This window comes from Xyrauchen texanus, chromosome 28 (assembly GCF_025860055.1).
Source record: "Xyrauchen texanus isolate HMW12.3.18 chromosome 28, RBS_HiC_50CHRs, whole genome shotgun sequence".
NCBI lineage: Eukaryota > Metazoa > Chordata > Actinopteri > Cypriniformes > Catostomidae > Xyrauchen > Xyrauchen texanus.
In genome coordinates, this window is record NC_068303.1 from 22,791,648 (window position 1) to 22,810,962 (window position 19,315).

Below are 19,315 nucleotides of genomic sequence, written 5' to 3' on the forward strand. Positions count from 1 at the left end.
TTTGCAAATGTCACACTAAGCGCTTATAGATCATTGGGTCTAGATGACATTCTCATTACAAGCGTTTGAAGTCACTCATTTATTATGCGACATTCTCTTGATCTGAAATCACACCGTTATTCTCAAAAGCCACTTTCAAAGCCTCCATGTTTCATGTTTCACCGGCAAGACATATCGTTTGGTAAACATACCGTTTCTTCCTCTGCCACTTTTAAGGCAGCTTTTGCAGAGGGAAGGATGTTTTGTCCGTTTGCTCGCTTGGAACCACCTGTCTCTCTCTTCCCTTTCTTCGTTTGTAAAGCACAGATCGCAAATCCACGTGAAATAATGGGCGGGGCCAGGGAATGTGCCCGTTGTCTGCAGTAGCCAATCAGAGTCGAGCGCTTCTTTGGCATTATAAATACACCCCAGCTTCAGTCTTTGTTCAGCAAACCACGGAACAATCTCGGTGTGGTAAGCTTGTAGGAGTTTTGGAATATTTACCGACTTAATCGTCAGCGAAAGGCAAGATCTACTTGTAAGTCGTTGGCTGACGTCTTTGACATTATTTCTACAGTGTCTTTGGATATTTCGTTGTAGTTTGGATAGTAAACTTTCTTTGACAAAATGCGTCTGATCCAGAACATGTCAACCATTGCGGAGTACCCGAGCGCGGAATGCCAGTCCAACCGGGTGATAAAGATCGCAGTGATCGGAGGCAGTGGGGTTGGGAAAACCGGTACGTTTGTCAACAAATTTTACAGCACGTGAAAAGCTTAGTGGCACCCATATAGCTTATAATAATCTTAATGATTCATATGTATCCTAGGTAATAATGTTTTTTTCCCTTTTGTACAGCGCTGGTGGTTCGTTTCCTCACAAAGCGGTTCATCGGCGACTACGAGAGAAACGTTGGTGAGTTTATTTCCTTCTGATACGGAGTAAGCCTTGTCTAGACTCTGAATGCAAAACACTGACTGTAGCGGTGGTGTCAAAATATTAAAGTCTGCATTGCTGCATTGCAGGCAACCTGTACTCCAGAGAGGTGCAGATAGACGGCGAGCAAGTGGCCATTCAAGTTCAAGATACACCTGGTGTTCAAGTAAGTGTGCTCGGTACAGAAACTGTAAATTTTTTTAGAGAATTTTTTATGCCACGTTTTACGTCCGTTAGAGCCGTTTTTTTTTTTTTTTTTCAATTGTTGCGTTTGTTAACGTGCGCGAGACGGACTTATTTGACTGTTGCGTCGCATGTCGCGCTGTTGCGCTTGTCCGGTAAAGAAAGCGTGTCAACCTTAAATTATCAGCATCTTTGCCTTGCTGTTTTCTCATGCCTTCGCCTTTTGTGTTCTCCGGGTTCGTTTAACTCTCTTGGTTAATTTGCCAGTGGGAAGCCTTTTAGTACACTTCTGTGTGGGGGCAGTCTCTTGAGGGAAGCTCTGTGGGATATTTTCGAGCAGTGGTTAGGGCGTTTTGCTGCTTCAGCATAGGTCAGCGGGTTTAGGGCTATGAATAAACACCTCAGAATAGTAGACCAACCCTTCTAAATTATAATCCCGCTTTCAAAATTTGAGAATGGGTTTCTCTCAAAACGTCTTTAGTCAGAGGTTTTAGTGCCCAGTTGGCATGCAAGGCTCATTTACTAAATCAGGAAGTCAATCAAAACAGTAGAATGGATTTTTTTTACTCCAGACTGGGATGAAAGACCCAAGACCAGTTGAAGTCCAAAAACCCAGTAGAGAATTCGCGAGAGTTTTTGGTCTTAGTCCCAGTCTGGAGGAGTAAAAAAGCCATTCTACTGTTCTGAGGTGCTTATTCATAGCCCTAAACCTGCTGACCAAAGTTTGAAATGTCCTATTCTAAAAACCTATGGCAAATTAGCCTTCTGGGTTCACCTACAAATTGATGTCACTGCTGTATTCTCCAGGTTTCGTTTAATGTCCGTCAAAGACAAATAATTTTTTTCCCTCTTTTTCAACAGAACGTGCATGCTGTTTTTTTTTAAATTTATTTATGTCTATATTTTACTTAAGAATTTATAGACTAATCAGACGTGCACAGAGGGAACATGTGATGCTATATGGACCATATTTTGTTTTAAAAATGGGAACTTTCTACAGAAATTAAACATTTGTCAAAAGGCTAATTCCATTGTAATTTTATTTATTTTTTCTCCAGATGAATGGTAATGGATTGAGTTGCACTGACCATTTGGCTCGCTCCATCCAATGGGCTGACGCTGTAGTTATGGTATATTCTGTGACTGACTGCCGAAGCTTTGACCTCATCGGTCAGCTCCACCAGCTTGTTAGCCGCACCCATGTGGATCGGTCCACCACTTTGCCGATAATCCTGGTAGCCAATAAAGCTGACCTCCTCCATGTGAGGCGGGTGGATGCTCAAGAAGGTCCACTGTTGTCCTCTGCATTGGGCTGCTCCTTTTATGAGGTGTCTGCTAGTGAGGACTATAACCAGGTTCATGGTGCCTTCCACAGATTGTGCATGGATCTGGCCAAACTGCAGCCTCCATCCATGCAGACTCCGACCCCCATCAATGCATCTACTTCTGGGACAGAGAAGAAAAGATCACCCCTTATTCCCCGGCCCAAATCCCCTAATATGCAGGACCTGAAGAGGCGCTTCAAACAGGTGCTCTCTGCCAAGGTCCGGACTGTCACGTCTGTGTGAAGGCATGTGGGAGGTGGTGGCCTGAAAACAGCTGGAGAATCGGCTGGAAAAAGTATTGGATTGAGAGAGGAAGCTCTAAGAGGAGGGAGAAGATCTCTGGAACCGTGATTTTGAATGTATAGTTCTCGCTCCTTTTTGAAGTTCATGAGTTTCGTTGTTAATCGGCATACCAGCTACAAACAGAGGCCCTTAAACCCTTGACCTCTGATTGTATTATGGTTGCTGAAAAAAGAGACTTTGAGGGCTGCTGAACTCTTAAATTTCCACTTGACCATCCCAGTGCTAGTGGACACTTGATGCTGTCACTTAGATCCATGTGGACACCTCAGAAGCCTGGGAGAGATGTAGTCTTGGCGCATTGAAGAGGGACAGTGCAAAGACCAAACGAAACTGAATGAAACACTCATGCATTCGTACACCCTGCCTTACCTGTGAACTTTTAGACATGTTCTCATGGCAGCAGAGATAGTGAGGGCCACATAACTGACTTTTAAGAATTGCTTTTCTGAAAGCCAAGGGAGGGAATTTTTTTTCCTTGTGGTCAAGGTTTCAAACTCTCACTGCAGAGACCGTCTGAATGCAGGCCTTGTTAAAGGACAAGGCACTCAAGCAAAGCAAAAAGTGTGTTTATCTCGCTCTGTCTCCAGTCCTATTCTTGTGTACAAGGCCAGAATTTTTCTCCTGGTTTTGTGTAAAACTGTGCTTCGTCACTTTTCTACAGTGGAATAGAAGGTGTGTGTGGGTGTGTTTTTTTTTTTGGTAAATGCACTTTAAAAAATTCCAAGGGGCTGAAGCTCAGATTTATTTATTTAATTGTTCATTTTGTGATTTTTGAAATAAAGATTAATAAAAAAAAAAAAGTACTTTATTGGTTCTGAATTTAAGTGTCACATTAATTCAACCAAAACACCAGTATGCACATCATTGAGTTTTAATATTGTAAATTGACCTACAATTGGCCACACCATTTAAACATTTAATTAAATAAAATAAATTAATTTACTCCCCATTTACAGGGAGGAAGGTTTTGTCTACGCTGAAATACCCATCATTGTAGGAACCAGCTTAAGGAATGTTCTGGGTTCAGATACAAGTTCAGCGCAATCAACTGCATTTGTGGCAAAATTGAGTACCATTTATGTAGACATTTATAATGAAAGTGAATAGGGCCTGTAATCTGTAAAGGTTAAAATACTCACGGTTTCAAAAGTATAGCCATAAGACAAACTATATGAGTGGTAACATGATTTTAGTGTGAAATCACAACTTTTTCTGTGTAAGATTGTAATCAATTTTATAATGCTGTAAATCCTAAAAACCAAAAGTTATTTAAACTAATTTGGAGCTCAAATAATTCTCGAGTTCTAACAAAAGAATTAATGCAATTGCATTTATAAAAGCTTTAAGCTTCAAATTTAAACCTTTTAACATAAATTGTCCCCCATTCACTTCCATTCTAATTGCCCCCACTGTAACCTCAATTTTTGCTTAAAAGGAGGAATGAGTTTAAATGGTGTTTTTGTGGTAATCAACATTACGCCACAAATGCTGTTGATTGAGCTAAGTTTGTATTGAGTTCCTAATATTCCTTCAATAAACATACTAAATATCTTAATGAAAATTTAAAAGTTTATGTGAGTGTTCAGTTTAGGGGTAGGGAATAGAAAATATTTTTAGCTTTGAATAAAAACAATAGAAGTTGAAAGAAATTCTCCCCTATGATAGAAAAATATCTGTGTGAAAGTGAGAGAGGTAAAGAGATCCACTAAAAGATATCCCCACCCTTTTTTGAAATTTGGGCAGACGAGAGTATACAGGAACAACACACAAGAACTACAAGATATTTATATACCTTTGTGCTCGTGGATACCAAAAAAACCATTGAGACGTGACAAGCTGAAAAAACTGCGGGTTCAATATCTGAAGATATGGGATGCACTCCGTACATCTGGCAGCTTATTGGACAAAAAGGATAATTTCCTGTGGTACGATGCTGTCGACATTTAGGCATGTGAGAGGACCGTGTGTCACCGTGCCCCAAATGACTAAAAATAAGCCACAAAGTAAGTAACGTTACAGTGATGTACTCCATTGTGCTTTGTGAGAGTGCTTTTCTTCCTGTTTTCTTTAAAAAAAAAGTCACATCGTAATGATGTAAGGGTGCTCAGGCCCGGAACTTTAAGTGCAATGTGAGTGCAGGAGGGGGGACAATCGTGCTTGGGCATGGTACAAGGCAACAGAGCCTTGTGTGAGTACGCCCTTACACACTGCATTGTGTATGTGAGTGTGTGCACTCATGCTTTTAAGCTACAGACGAGTATAGGGCCATCAAGTAAATTCAGGATTATTGGTCACATACAACGAAATGGGAAAATATTGGAATTGGATGTGGTCATGTTTATTTTAAAACAGGAGCTTGTTTTGTATAAATCCATATATAAAAGGATTATTCCAGGTTCAATACAAGTTGAGCTCAATCGACAGCACTTTTGGCATAATGTGGATTACCACCAAAATAAATTTTTACTTGTCCCTCTTTTTCTTTAAAAAAGCAAAAATCTGGGTTACAGTGAGACACTTACAATGGAAGTTTATTGAATATTCCTTTAAATTCTCCTAATGATCTCTCTCTTAACTATCCAATGTTTTAACTCAGATACTCCAGCCTCAGACACTTCAGACAAACTTAGGTTGGACTGAATCCAAAAGCAAGAGAACAACTGTTACTTACATTTACATTTATGCATTTGGCAGATGTTTTTATCCAAAGCGACTTACAGTGCACTTATTACAGGGACAATCCCCCCAGAGCAACCTGGAGTTAAGTGCCTTGCTCAAGGACACAATGGTGGTGGCCGTGGGGATCGAACCAGCGACCTTCTGATTAACAGTTATATGCTTTAGCCCACTACGCCACCACCACTCCTGGCAACTTATGGCTACTTATGGCAACACTTCTGTGGGTAGAAACTATATATACATTTTTATATGCACTTAAATATACCAAAAAGTGTATACGGCAACTGGGAAGAATGTGACGTTGAGTGCCTTTGAGGAAGAACTAGTCACTGGATTTGCCAAAGATTGTGAGTTTCTAATAATTTTCTGTCATCCCCCCCCCTGACAATTTCGCTGCCAACACACTCATGACGAAACGTCACTGACGTAACTTTTTATTCCCTGCTCACCAAAAAATGTAAATGTTCTAATTTTCTCACTCTCATGCCATCCCAGATGTTTCTGAAATTCTTCTGCAGAACACAAATTAAGATTTTTAGAATAGGATAGGTGTGGGTGAGAAACAGAAAAATATATAAAACTTTATAATATATAAAGTACTTTTTTACTATTAATTCTCCTCCCTGCCCAATAGGTGGCAATATACACAAATAATTGAATCACCAAAAGCATAAGAAGAAGAATGTGAAAGTGGAGCTTTATTAGTAAAAAAGGATTTAAATATTGATTTGTTTCTCACCCACACTTATCAGATGTCTTCTGAAGACAGATTGAACCAGTTTCATTTGAATTCCTTAAATGCTGCCTTTATGTGTTTTCTGAGCTTCAAAGTTTTAGTACCTATTTACTTGCAATCTAGTATAGACTAAGAGAGCTAAGTTATTTTTCTAAAAATCTTGGTGTGCAGCAGCAGAAGGAAAAAAAAAAAAACACATCTGGGATGGAATTAGGGTGAGAAAAGGATGCAAGAATTTTCAATTTTGGGAAAATTATTCCTTTAAGGAGATGCTAGACAGAATGCTAATGCAAAGAACCTTGGTGTCCCCTTCAAAAATTGCTCTTGAGAATTGTTATGTTTATTGTCCCCCCCAACATTTTGATGAAATTTTCACCCCTGCGGGTAACCACTCTGAACAGCTCACCTTCTTGCTGGTCCGCACTCCCTCTGCACCGGTGGTACTAGGGCATCCATGGTTGGTAATGAACAATCCACACTTTGACTGGTCAACCAATTCTGTTCTTGCCTGGAGTCCTTATTGTCTTTAACATTGTCTTAACACTGCTGTCTCTTCTGTCCAGTCCTGTGTGTCTTTTCAGGATGAACCAGTGGATTTATCCAGTGTACCTGTAGCATACTATGATCTGGGGGCAGTGTTCAGTCAATACCATGCCGCAACCCTTCCTCCTCATTGCCTGTACTATTGCGCATTCGATCTGCTCCCTGGGACTTCTCCATGAGGTCGGTTGTTATCGTTCTTTGCTCCCAAGAGAGAGGCCATGAATAAGTATATTACTGATTCTCTGACATCCGGTCTCATCCGTTCTTCCTGGTTTCTGAGGTTCACAAATTTTTACAGACTTTTCATTAGAAACCAGTCAGATCGCCGTGCACCTGATAGATCTCACCTGCAACCGTACCAAGTTTTGTTGTTCCACGCAGTCAGAAGCCACATTTTCTAAATTGAAAGAAAAGTTTACCTCCACTCCCATTCTTAATACTCCCGACCCTTCACGTCAGTTCGTGGTTGAGGTGGATGTGTCGGAGGTCGGGGGCGGTGCTGTTCAGTCACAGCGCTCTTCCTCAGATGGGAAGGTGCACCCGTGCTCCTTTTTTTCTCACCGCCTGTGCCCAGCCGAACTGAATTACGTCGTCGGTAACAGAGAGTTGTTGGCTGTCAGGCTGGCCTTGGGTGAGTGTCATCACTGGTTAGAGGGTTTGGGGGTACCTTTCTTGGTCTGGAATGAAAACAAGAATTTGGAATATATCCACAGTGCTAAACATCTTAACTCCATACAGGCTCGTTGGGAACTATATTTCACCCATTTTTATTTTATTTTGTCTTACTGTCTGGGCTCTAAAAACACCAAGCCTGATATGATGTTTTGAAGTCGGAACCTCCGCCGCCCCTCTAGATACCATCCTCCCTGCCTCCCAGGTGGTGGGCATGGTGTCCTGGGACGTGGAGGCTAAAGACTGTTCTACGCTGCATCTCCACCCACCGGGTGCCCAACGTGTCTGCCATTCATTCCTTGGTCAGTCCGGACACACGTTCTCCAGTGGGGCCACTTGTTCAACATCGCCTGTCATCTAGGGGCCGTTCGTACTCATTAGACAGTGATTCTGGTGGCCATCTCTAGCGCAGGATGTTCGCTGGTACATATACTCTTGCCCTGCCTGTGCTTCTAATAAGACTTCCTGTTAGCCTCTGGCTGGGCTCCTCCAACCAATGTCAGTCCCTTCGAGTCCGTGGTCCCACATTGCAATGGACTTTGTCACCGGTCTTCCCCATCCCATGGCAACATGGTCGTCATGACCATGGTGGCCCATTTCTCAAAGGTGTCTCATTTCATTCCCTTCCCCAAATGACCTCCAACGAGGGAGACAGTGGTTGAAGTCATTAATCACGTCTTCTTCATTCATGGCCTCCCTGTTGATGTGGTTTCTGACAGGGGACCCCAGTTCATGTTACTGTTTTGGGCAGAATAATGCAGACAGCTGGGGGCTATTGTAAGTCGGTCCTCTGGGTTCCATCCCCAGACTAATCGGCAGGTGGAGCAGGCAAATAAGGAGCTTGAAAAGACCCTGCGTTGTGCAACTTCCCGAAATACATCTTCGCTGCGCTCTCATTTGGCCTAGGTCTAGTATGCCCACGGTTCCCTTCCATCGTCTAAGGGGCTATCACCTTTCCATTGTTGCCTAATTTACCAGCCCCCTCTGTTCTCTGCCCAAGAACCTGATGCCCAGGTCCCTTCCGCACATTCCTTATTCATATGGTGCTGTCACACCTAGCAAATAGCCAATGAAGACCTCCTCCGGACTGGTGCTCGCATGAAGAATTTTGACAGACCACCACCGGTCTAAACCTCCAGCTTACATCTGCGGGCAGAAGGTCTGGTTGTCTAATAAAGACATTCCTCTCCGACTTCCCATCACTAGGGTCATTAGCCCAGTGGCGGTCCATCTCAAATCGGCCTCTTTCCTCAGTCGTGGTATTCCAAGTTTCCCATTTCAAGCCCGATGTCCGGTCTGATGTTCATCCCTCTGCAACGGTCCCACCCCTGCCTCGCCTGGTGTAGGGTGCCCCAGCTTATACTGTTAAAAGCGGCATCTGATCACTATGAGTTCCCTGCCTGTATCTACCTCACTTTGCTTTTGTGTTTTGTCACTCAATTGTTGTTTGAGTCCTGTTACTTACCTCTCTCTCTCCCTCTTCCCTAGTCAGTCTTGTATCTTGTTCCCTGAATTGGTTGCCAGTCTGCGCTGTGTGAACCAGGATTGTAATTATCTTCAGCCTGTTGTCTCGCTTCCCTCAATGCTTCTCCTGAGTTTCCCTCAGCGATTACCTCACTGCACTGGATCTGCTCCGCACAATATCACGATGCACACAAACCTACAAACACACTGCTCTTCAGAGGATTCCTCGCGGATCTACGCTCTACACTTCCACTACGCACACAAGCCTAAGAACACACTCTCATCACCACGCTGCAGTCGGTGCCTTTGACGCTTCACCAGCTTAAACTGTGTTTATGCAATAAACTGTTCCTTGTCTCCACACTTGATTATTTTGTCTCATCATTTCTGACAACTAGAGCTACATTCAATTTCATTTCTGCAAAATCGTTTAGTATGTTTTTTAAGCAACTTGAATTGTGGGGACACAAGGAATGTCCTCATAAACCACATTTATAGCATAATACCCTTGTAATTACCAGTTTGTAACCTAAAAAAATGTCCCCATAAACCACCCAAACCCGGTCACACACACACACACACACACACACACACACACACACACACACACACACACACACACACACACACTGCAGCTGTTGGCTGGGTTCAGGCTATGTGTGGGCTTTCTATTCTATAAGGGTTTTCTCTATGCTTTCATTATTTTTATATTATTGATGACATCACACTTTGATCAACAAAACCCCTTTCATACTGACTCGCCCGCCCCAGTTACATCTCTATTCATTCAAGCTCACACATGTACAGATACACATATAGTCATTTTACTGCCTGTCTGAGTTAATTAAATGAACAAGAAAAGCAAAGACTGAAAGATAAATGTGGGATCTTTTAATATACCCCAATGAATAAATGGAAGATATAGACAAAGAATGTTTAAAACACACACAATTCAATGATGCTTTTTTGATTCACAAGAGTGTCAATAACCCAATACGGCAAGAGAGGTTAATATTTTAGGCTATATAATATTTATAATAGGGAAAGAATGGTGTGTCTTCCCATCTGAGTGCCTGATTTATGGGTGGCGGCAACTTCACGAATGAGGCGGAATTCTGAAGGCGTGTCTCTACCAACCAGGAAGCGAAACAACAGAGGGTGATCAATTGGGTGGGGCCGATTGAACTGCAGGGAAAGAGAAGTATGAAAAGGAAGAATGACATACTGTATTTAGTCTCTTACAACTAATCTATAATCTCTTTTTTTATTTTCAGCTGCAGTTTTCAATGTTCATGTTGCCTAGAGTTTAAAGCTCTAGGTTGGTAACAGAAAGTTTGTTGGTTCGAATCCCACAAGGGATGATCTATGCGCTATCAACATTATGCCCTTGGGCATGACTTTTAAAGTAGGTTGTTACAGGTAAAAGTGTATGGTCAGTAACTTATGGTAGGTAATTTAACAATTGACCTTTTTTACCAGTTTACCAGACTTTCTTTCTTCTGCAGTAAGGTTTTTAGAAGAATATCTCAGATCTGTAGGTCCATACAATGAAAGTAAATGGTGACCAGACATTTGAAGCTCCAAAAATCACATAAAGGTCACATAAAAGTAATCTACATGACTCCAGTGGTTAAATCCATATCTTTAGAGATGATAGTATGTAAAAGTGAAAGTGGAGATTTATTGTAAAAAAAGGATTACATATTGATATGTTTCTCACCCACACCTATGATATCACTTCTGAAGACATGGATATAACCACTGGAGTCATGTAGATTAATTTTATGAATCCTTTATATGATTTTTGGAGTTTGAAAGGTCTGGTCACCATTCTCTTGCATTGTAAGGCCAAACACAGCTGAGATATTCTTCAAAAAATCTTTGTTTGTGTTCTGCAGAAAAAAAGAAAGTCATATACATCTGGGATGGCATGAGGGTAAGTATACGATGAGATATTTTTTATTTTTGGGTGAACTATCCCTTTAAGGATAAACTCCTCAGCTAAATGAAAAATTAGCTAATCAACATACCTGCCAGCAAACATGGAATACAGAGGATCACAAAGGCTTTCAGGCCAAACTGAAATTGTGAAGCATAATGAAGTCAAAGCTCTTTGAACTCCATAATATTACTATGCATGCAAAGGATTAGCTAATGAAACTTTAGTACCTCCATTGTTTCCTTTGAACCTATTTAAAGTCCACATCTCTTTAATATTCAGGGTCATTCACTTTCTCTCTGTCTATGTGTATATGTGTGTGAATGTATTAGGTAATTCAGAGCTCAGACAACAACAGCAGGACCCTATCATTCAGAAGATGCACACATATTTGCAACACTGGGCTACAAATGGCACCTGGACACACTGTTATACATCCACACCAGCACGCTTTCGCACACATGCGGATGCTCAGTTTAAGTGAGTTTTGCTGAGGCACATGGAGTGCTGCTTATTGTAACTGGTTGGCCAGACAAAACAGTAGCCTGTGATTGGCTGAATGAATAAGTGAGCCTCGAATAATAATCAGGCAATTAGGGAGCCACATCCATGGGGGCGGAGCTCAGAACCGGGCTGTGCTGCCATGTGCCACTCTGGACCCTAAACTGGCATGGGCAAACATGTGCAATAGAGAGAGAGAGAGAGAGAGAGAGAGAGAGAGAGAGAGAGAGAGAGAGAGAGAGAGAGAGAGAGAGAGAGAGAGAGAAGAATAAAAATGTGCTCTGGGGAAAGAGAATGTGTGTGATTTTAGGTACATGCAGAAAAATAAATGAATGAAGGAGAAATCTCATTACAAGTGTGTGCAGACAAAAGGAGAGAGACCTTGGTGATTCTTTCCAGTTTATTTGAGGCTACCTGATTATTCTATAAGCAATCAGCATAACACACTCACACTCACCTTGAAAGTGCATGTGTGTGTTCAATGGATGACACCAGCATGCAGAGTAAGTCAAATCAAATGGTAGGTCAAGCCATGTGTGCAGTACACAAGGAAAGTACATTATCAGGCAACACACTTGAATACAAATTGAATTTGCAACCTGACATTTACAGACACACACATCCCAGAGGGGGCAAGGAAACAGCATGCACATGTACATCAGTATCAATGTGTTTTAGACACATTTTTGGAAGAACAGAGAGCGCTAGAGGATAACTGTATGGGACAAACATATTCTGATGTTGTTATTAATACAAAATAATAATAATTATAATAAAAAAATAACCTAAAATATTTTATACCCCCCCCCAGACCATTGTATACAGTGCTCCAGACAATAGAGCTTTAAATATAGGAAAATATACTGTATATATATACACACAAGTACACATAACTAGCTGTGTAAAGTTCCAGTTAGCAGTTTACAATGGGTGCTTTAGAGTACTGACATTATAACAGATAAAATACACATGAATTTGCATATAGCCTCAAGGTATTCTGTATACCTGTGACTGTGCCATTAATCTTACACCCCTAATGAAAATGCTAACCTAAATGCAACCCTAAAATAAAGAGGGGGGCCCAGTATTGAACATTGAGGTATACCAACACTGTAAAAGATTATGCTCACCAATAAAGGTTAGCTTGTTATTTTTCTTAGTTCAATGAAACCCAAAACAAACATTACCCAAAAATGTACTTTGTGAGAGCAAGATTGTTTGGGCTACCTTACCAGAAAATTGAAAAATTATATTTCCACTCTTCATTTACTTTTCCTGTAATTTTCTGCTTGCTGTGTAGTGAGTGAGTGTGGAAGCTGACAAAGGCAGGTTTAAAAGTGAGAGTTGTTTAGGACAGTTATTATCTGTGGCAGATACAACAGCAGGGGCCTGCGGAGCTGAACACTAAGTAATGTGATGATTCATGGTTTCCCTGAATATGAACGTACAGCACCAGTCCACTCATCTAATCATCTAATCTACTGTTTAAATTCCATGCACACTGCACATAAATAGCACTATTGTTGAGTTCAAAATGGATCCACATCTAACAGCTGAAGCTATTTACATATTAATTAATTTGTGTTAATTTGTTTGTGTATGTGTGTTTCACAATAAGGGGGTTGATAATGTGTGTTTCACAATGAGGGGGTTGTTAAGTAGATGTTTGTATTGATGATTATGCAGAAGTGTGTGAGTGTGTTTAAGGGAGCAGAAGAAACTTCCTATCTTAGGTCTTATATATATCCCTTTTATAAGGGAAATATTACTTTTTGCACATTTATCAACAGTATTAATATGAGTATTGTTTTATGTGACGTGAGTTTGGCCCTCCCTGTTAACAGCCACCCTACATCTTAAAACTGGAGGATGAAAATCACAAATTATTGTGATTCAAAATATACACCTTTGAGCACTTGAGTTTAATTTCTGTGCCCAATGCTTTTTATACACCAGCATCATAATTGTAAGGTTTATGAATTTTATGAAATGCTCCAGCATTCCAGAAGGTTAACATGACATGACCTGCTCAACTTCATACACCCACATTCAGATTTCCAGTAATTTCACGAATCTTATGCTTTTTCCTGAAATCCACACCTAGGGCAAAATATTTTATGCCTGGCCTTGATGCCTGATCTCACACATGCCAACTCCCATACACAGAGACACACCTTTATTAATGTGCTTACAAAATTCACCTGTGCTCTCTGCCTTGCAGGTTTCAGCATGTTCTTGAGTCAAGCGTGAATTTGTCATAACCTTGCAACCTGTCTTTAGCCATCAAACACATGTTGTGTTTCCATGTTTTATGGGGACTTTCCATAGACATAATGGTTTTTATACTGTACAAACTTTATATTATATCCCCTAAACCTAACACAACCCCTAAACCTAACCCTCACAGAAAACTTTCTGCATTTTTACATTTTCAAAAAACATAATTTAGTATGATTTATAAGCTGTTTTCCTCACGGAGACCAACAAAATGTCTCCACAAGGTCAAAAATTTCAGGTTTTACTATCCTTATGGGGACATTTGGTCCCCACAAAGTGATAAATACACGCTCACACACACACACACACACACACACACACACACACACACACACACACACACACACACACACACACACACACGCACACACACACACACACACACACACACACAAGTACCTGTGGAGACAGCATTTCTCGACATTTCTAAAAGGGATGATTGACAATGTCTGTCACAATTCTGCTCTTAAAATAAATGAAATGTTGCCCCTCCCACTTTTGATTTGTCCATATATGGGCAGATAGTAAAGGAGGCACATTGTTTTATAACAGGAACATATAAATGATAAAAAAATTATATTTGACTTTTAAACTCCCCCACATCAGATAGGGAAAACAACTCAAACAGCACACTATTCAACCACACAGGAACTTCTGTTCAACACAAACGTATGCACCTCAGTTGTGATACACAACCTGAATGGAAAAAAGACACACATTTCCAATAACACTGACTATGCACAGCCTTTGTCATGTTTAGTCATCTAATGAGTCATTTGAGAAACCACCACCACGACCACCAAAAACTGTTCTGAGACCTGTTCAGACAGACAGCACACTGGAGCTTAAGTCATTCACTGAATAGGGAGCATTTAACACATTTAACAGCTGAAGCTATTTACACTGTTTGGGTGTTAATTTGTTTGTGTACTGTATGTGTGAGTTACAATGAGCAACTGGGACTGCTGACCCAAGAAATGTAACAAATTATTTTTTAATTTTCTTCTGTGTTTATTTGAAGTACTACCCTATTGGTGTATGGTGATGTGGTCTTAAAAATTGTCTCCAAAACAAAAAAGAATAACTATCAGTAAAGACTAAACTTCAATGCTACTAAATAGCATACTGCATACACAGATGTATTTGTAAGACAGATACTACTGAATAAAATCACCAAATCCTTTCTATAAATATGGCAGGTACATGGCGCTTCATAAGTCAGACACAAAGCATTGCATTATGAGTTGCTAGTGTCCAAAAACAAACAAAAAAAACAAACCAACCAAACAAAAAACAAACAAACTAAAAAACATTCACCTATTGCTCAGATAAATATAGCCCATTGGTTCAATCATAGCTCTAAAATAAACCTTGTGTTAGATAAAAGATATATCAAATTAGTAGGCTAAAAAAAGCATATTGAAAAATCTTGCTATTCAGTTAAGTGACTCATGTATTTGCCTGGACTTTACCAGTGTCTGGTAGAGAGGTGGATTATGGGTATCAGAGAGCCAACTGAGAAGAGACTCGGTCCTACTGCTCTGCTCGAAGACATAATTCTGATATCTTTACTTGTGTCATCATTTGTTTAGTCACAGAGAAGTAGGAAAATCTAAAGAGCATCTGTACATATCTGTGTGTGTAAATGTGTAAGGCAAAGTTCAAAATTAAATTCTAGTCTACTGTTTACCGCAGTAAACTGCATACTATTTTGTTTAAATAGTATGTGAAACAGTATTCAATATTCAACCATTTTTTTTAATACTATATTTTTATTATATTAATTTTCAAATTAAATAATACATATCTTTCTATATTAGTGGCATCTGGTTATCATCTCTGAAATACATTCTTATTACATAACATTTTGACATTATTTTGCATTTTAAATCCAACTTTCTGTAAAAGGTCAAGAGTCAAATAGGAAATGTTAAGTTTAATTGACACCCAAAGATCTCCTTGAAATTCCTTTGTGTGTTGTGGGATACAGTGTGCCCAGCACATGAGGCTGTTACTGCACATTTTGGCATGTAGGTCATTTGAACATAGAACATCTGCACAGTACTCTATACAGCAGAAATATCAAGAGAATGGTAGTATGCTATTCTGAGAACATGTATGAGTGCACAGTTCGGTGGAAAATGCTTTGTTCTGGGTATGTGTTTTTACTATGTATCATTTTGCCTTAGTGACTTGATGAATAGCTTTCACTTGTGAGATTCAAACTACATATAAACTGAGTTATGATGACAGAGTTTATTAGCAAGTAACATTCTTGGACTGTGTGTCTTGCCAAAGTCACGCAATGTACCGAACCTCTCCAATTTACCTCATCTGTTTAGCATCCACCACTAGAGAGGGGGTGTGTGTATTTGTGTAAATACTCACATTTAAATGTTTGAGCTCTAGTGTTATGTTTGTGCCTTTGTGTATGAGAGTGGTAAAGCTGTCAAGTCTGTTTATCAGTACATGTATTCTTTAAGTATGTAATCTGATCTTTTTATCGGTGATGTCAAAAACACAAATCTGACCACCAATGAAGTGACACAAAAAGACAAAATCCTTGTTCCCTCTTGTCTTATTTCTCACTCTTTCTCAGTTTACCTTTGTTGCAAAGCAAATGCTCCATAAAAATGCACTAAAGCTGTGTCCCAAATGACACACTATACAATATGCACTAACAGTCCAAAATATACTATGCACTCAGCCATGTAGGGTATGAATTTTCAAAGTGTAGTTTCGTCCAAATAGAACACTACAATGAAGCGTTCACAGCAAACGGAAGTGACGTATTAAGCACACGTGATGCGTTGCCCCTATCTTTAGCGCATTAGCTAACCTCAGTTCAACACTTGTATCTTAAACAACGTATATATTCACACACCTTGGAGTGATGGTAAAGCCTTCAACTCACATATGTAAGTTACTGCATCCACTGAAGTTTCGCAAACAGCTACATTCTTCATTATTTACAACTGTTTTCTCAGTTCAGCAGCACAGCCAGGTAACTCCGCCCCTTCTGCTATGTATGGCAACTGTATGTGCTGAGTGCATGAAGTGTCCAACATTCCACACTCCATTTTTACAGTTGAAAAAATGCATCATAAGGGTACTTTAAGAACAATTCTTTTTGCAAAATTTTCAGTGTTGACATACAGTACTAATCACACTACTACACATCAAAATGGCATGGAATAGTGCAAAAGTGTGTGGTTTGGGACACACCTTGAGAGAATCCTAAAGAGAGAGGGTGATATTTTTTAAAGAAATGTTTACTCCAAAATGAAAATTCTGTCATTGTTAATTGGGCACATGGGCAAGATAACCAGAGATTAAGGACTTACATTTCAAGCTGTTCCTCATACAAAGCTATTGTATGGCTATACAGTGCACAAGTCATATGGAATACTTTTATGATTATTTTGGTCACTATGTTGTTGTATCTTCAAAAGTTTATACTTTCGTGTTTTCTAGAAAAAAAAAGCAAACAGATTTAGAATTATATGAGTTAATAATGACAGGCTGTTCATTTTTGTGTAAACTATCCTTTTTTATTTTATTTTTGGCCTATTCACCTTTTTTATTAGATAGGGCACTGAAGAATGACAGGAAAAACTATTGGTGAGAGATAGGCAGAAAGGATTGGGAAACCGCTTGAATCTGCATCCCAGTGGGTGCATTGCTACTCTGATGTGGGTAATGTTTCTACGGAAAAATTCAATGGAAAACAAAAATGGCCATACAACTGTTTGTTCAGTGCCAAGATAAGTAGTCCAGTCACAAGCCTTCTGTTGCAGTTTTCTATGGAACAATCTCATCTTTGACCTGTGGCTAATCATAGCTAAGAAAACAACATTACAATATACATTAAGAGATGTTATCAAGGGAGTACAGTGTGTCTGTATTGTCATCAATACAGACACACAGATTTGAAGTGCACCAAAACGCTTTGACATTTCTTTCCTTGTACATACATTTTGTCCATGCTCCATTCATTTAAACGTTTTTCCAATGTCATTATAGCGTTTTCCACTGTTGGTTTTACATTTGTATCACTAAGTGCGATTCGAAGCCTTTGTAAGGGTAAGAATATCTAAAGAAGCAATCAGAGGCCTACAACTGCCAAACAGCTTTTCTTTCCAACAATGTTTTTCCCGAGATTCTAGCGCATTCTAGCACATTCATTCTAGCACATTCATTCTAGCACATTCATTCTAGCACAGCAGTGTTGAATATGTTGATGAAAACTGACAAAGAATTTCTGCCAACTGTTTTGTTTCCCCCACCCAGAGCAAAAGCAACATAGCAAAAATGTTTATTTTTGATGAAAACACTAGAACAAAATGTTAAACATTAATGCTACCAAAAAAATTATAAAGCAAAAATGTAACAATGTTTTCACAATTAGGTGTACTGTGTACAGCACGTTGAATTTTCAAATTCTAAAAGTCTTGTCCTCTTTGCAGCTTATTCTGGCCAAGAACCTTCCAAACAGGAACAGTCTCTCCCCAAACAGGAAGAGACTGTTTGAGTGTCATGTAAAGTGACCAAACAGTTTGATTGTATTTATGTGGCATTTAGGGACAGATTTATCTGAAAGAGATTATACAGTAATACAGTATACAGATGGGGTGGGGGGGTGGGGGGGGGGGGTGGGGGGGTTGTTCACATGATATGAGCATGAAGCGATCGTCTGTGTTCCACAACTGCTTTTGGGTCCTTGAATAACATGTAATGTGTGACTAATGGCAGCTGGTGGACTTTCTGGTGCCCTCTTAGTATAAGATGGTGCCCCCCTAGGGATTTGATGCCCTACGTAGACTGCCTAGTATGCGTGTAGGGAACGGCGGTACTAAAATATGGGATACTCCAGCTTTAAATTCTTGTTTGCTTATTATTAGTTCATTTGCCTCACCTGTCCCCTGTCAACCCATTTGATTTCTCCCCTATTTTAATCTCCTCATGTGTTATGTCCAGTGTCAGTCCTTCTTGTGATTTAGTCCTATATGTGTTTTTGTTCACATTCCTTGTCAGTCTTGCTCCCCTACGTTGTTCCTGTTAGGTCCGGTTGGTCCTGTGCCCCGTTTACCTTCTTCCATAGCCTGGATTACTTCCTATGTTGTTCTCCTACGTGGTTGTTTATGTTTATTTTTCCCCCTTGTGGGAGTTTTGGTTTGATTTTTGCCCTTTATGTTTGTATTAATAAATTCATTTCTGTGTTTGGGTCCTGAGCCTCTGCATCCTGATGGGTGTCTGTGTTTCATGTCCATTTCTCTCTTAGCAGTTTTGGTGTGATACACTAAAATTCGTGACAAAAGGCGCCTCGTATGGATTTCATATGGAATGCAATTTTGTTCCCTCAAATACAGGATGATTCAGTATTATACGGGACGGTTGGCAACCCATATAATAGAGCAGAATAATGCTCTGGTAGTGTCTGCAAACTGTTGTGCAGAAAACACTGAAAAACAGTGTTTAATAAAAGTTTATGCGATGCTCACATATGGGTTTATAAAACTCCATCTGTAAAAACCAACTGAAGCAGCTGAGTGGATCTACTATACAGATAAACATGGCCAATGAGATTTAGACTGTTTCCTTTCACTAAAACTCACAATATTCAAAATCCATTTAATTATATTGTGAATACAATTAAAAAGCAATCAAGGCAAATGCCTATGAATAATACTAAAACTACTGAAACAGTGCAGTACACCTCTAAGTGAAGCACATGTCTTCCTGTGACAAAAGTGCTCTCTGGATTATGGAAAGTAGAAG

General features: G+C 39.8%; 1 protein-coding gene across 2 annotated transcripts; it reads left to right on the forward strand.

Annotated features, from left to right (window-relative positions):
• The first annotated feature begins 432 nt into the window (after positions 1-432).
• LOC127622216 (ras-like protein family member 11B) lies at positions 433-3,459 on the forward strand. 2 transcript variants are annotated; one of them, XM_052096234.1, is made up of 5 exons: positions 433-517; positions 622-718; positions 838-894; positions 1,005-1,081; positions 2,157-3,459. In XM_052096234.1, the coding sequence occupies exons 2-5, from the start codon at positions 625-627 to the stop codon at positions 2,664-2,666; spliced, it is 738 nt and encodes a 245-aa protein (XP_051952194.1). In that variant the 5' UTR covers positions 433-517; positions 622-624; the 3' UTR covers positions 2,667-3,459. The 2 variants fall into 2 exon arrangements, with proteins under 2 accessions (XP_051952194.1, XP_051952193.1); XM_052096233.1 differs by having other exon boundaries at positions 440-718.
• The last annotated feature ends 15,856 nt before the right edge of the window (positions 3,460-19,315 follow it).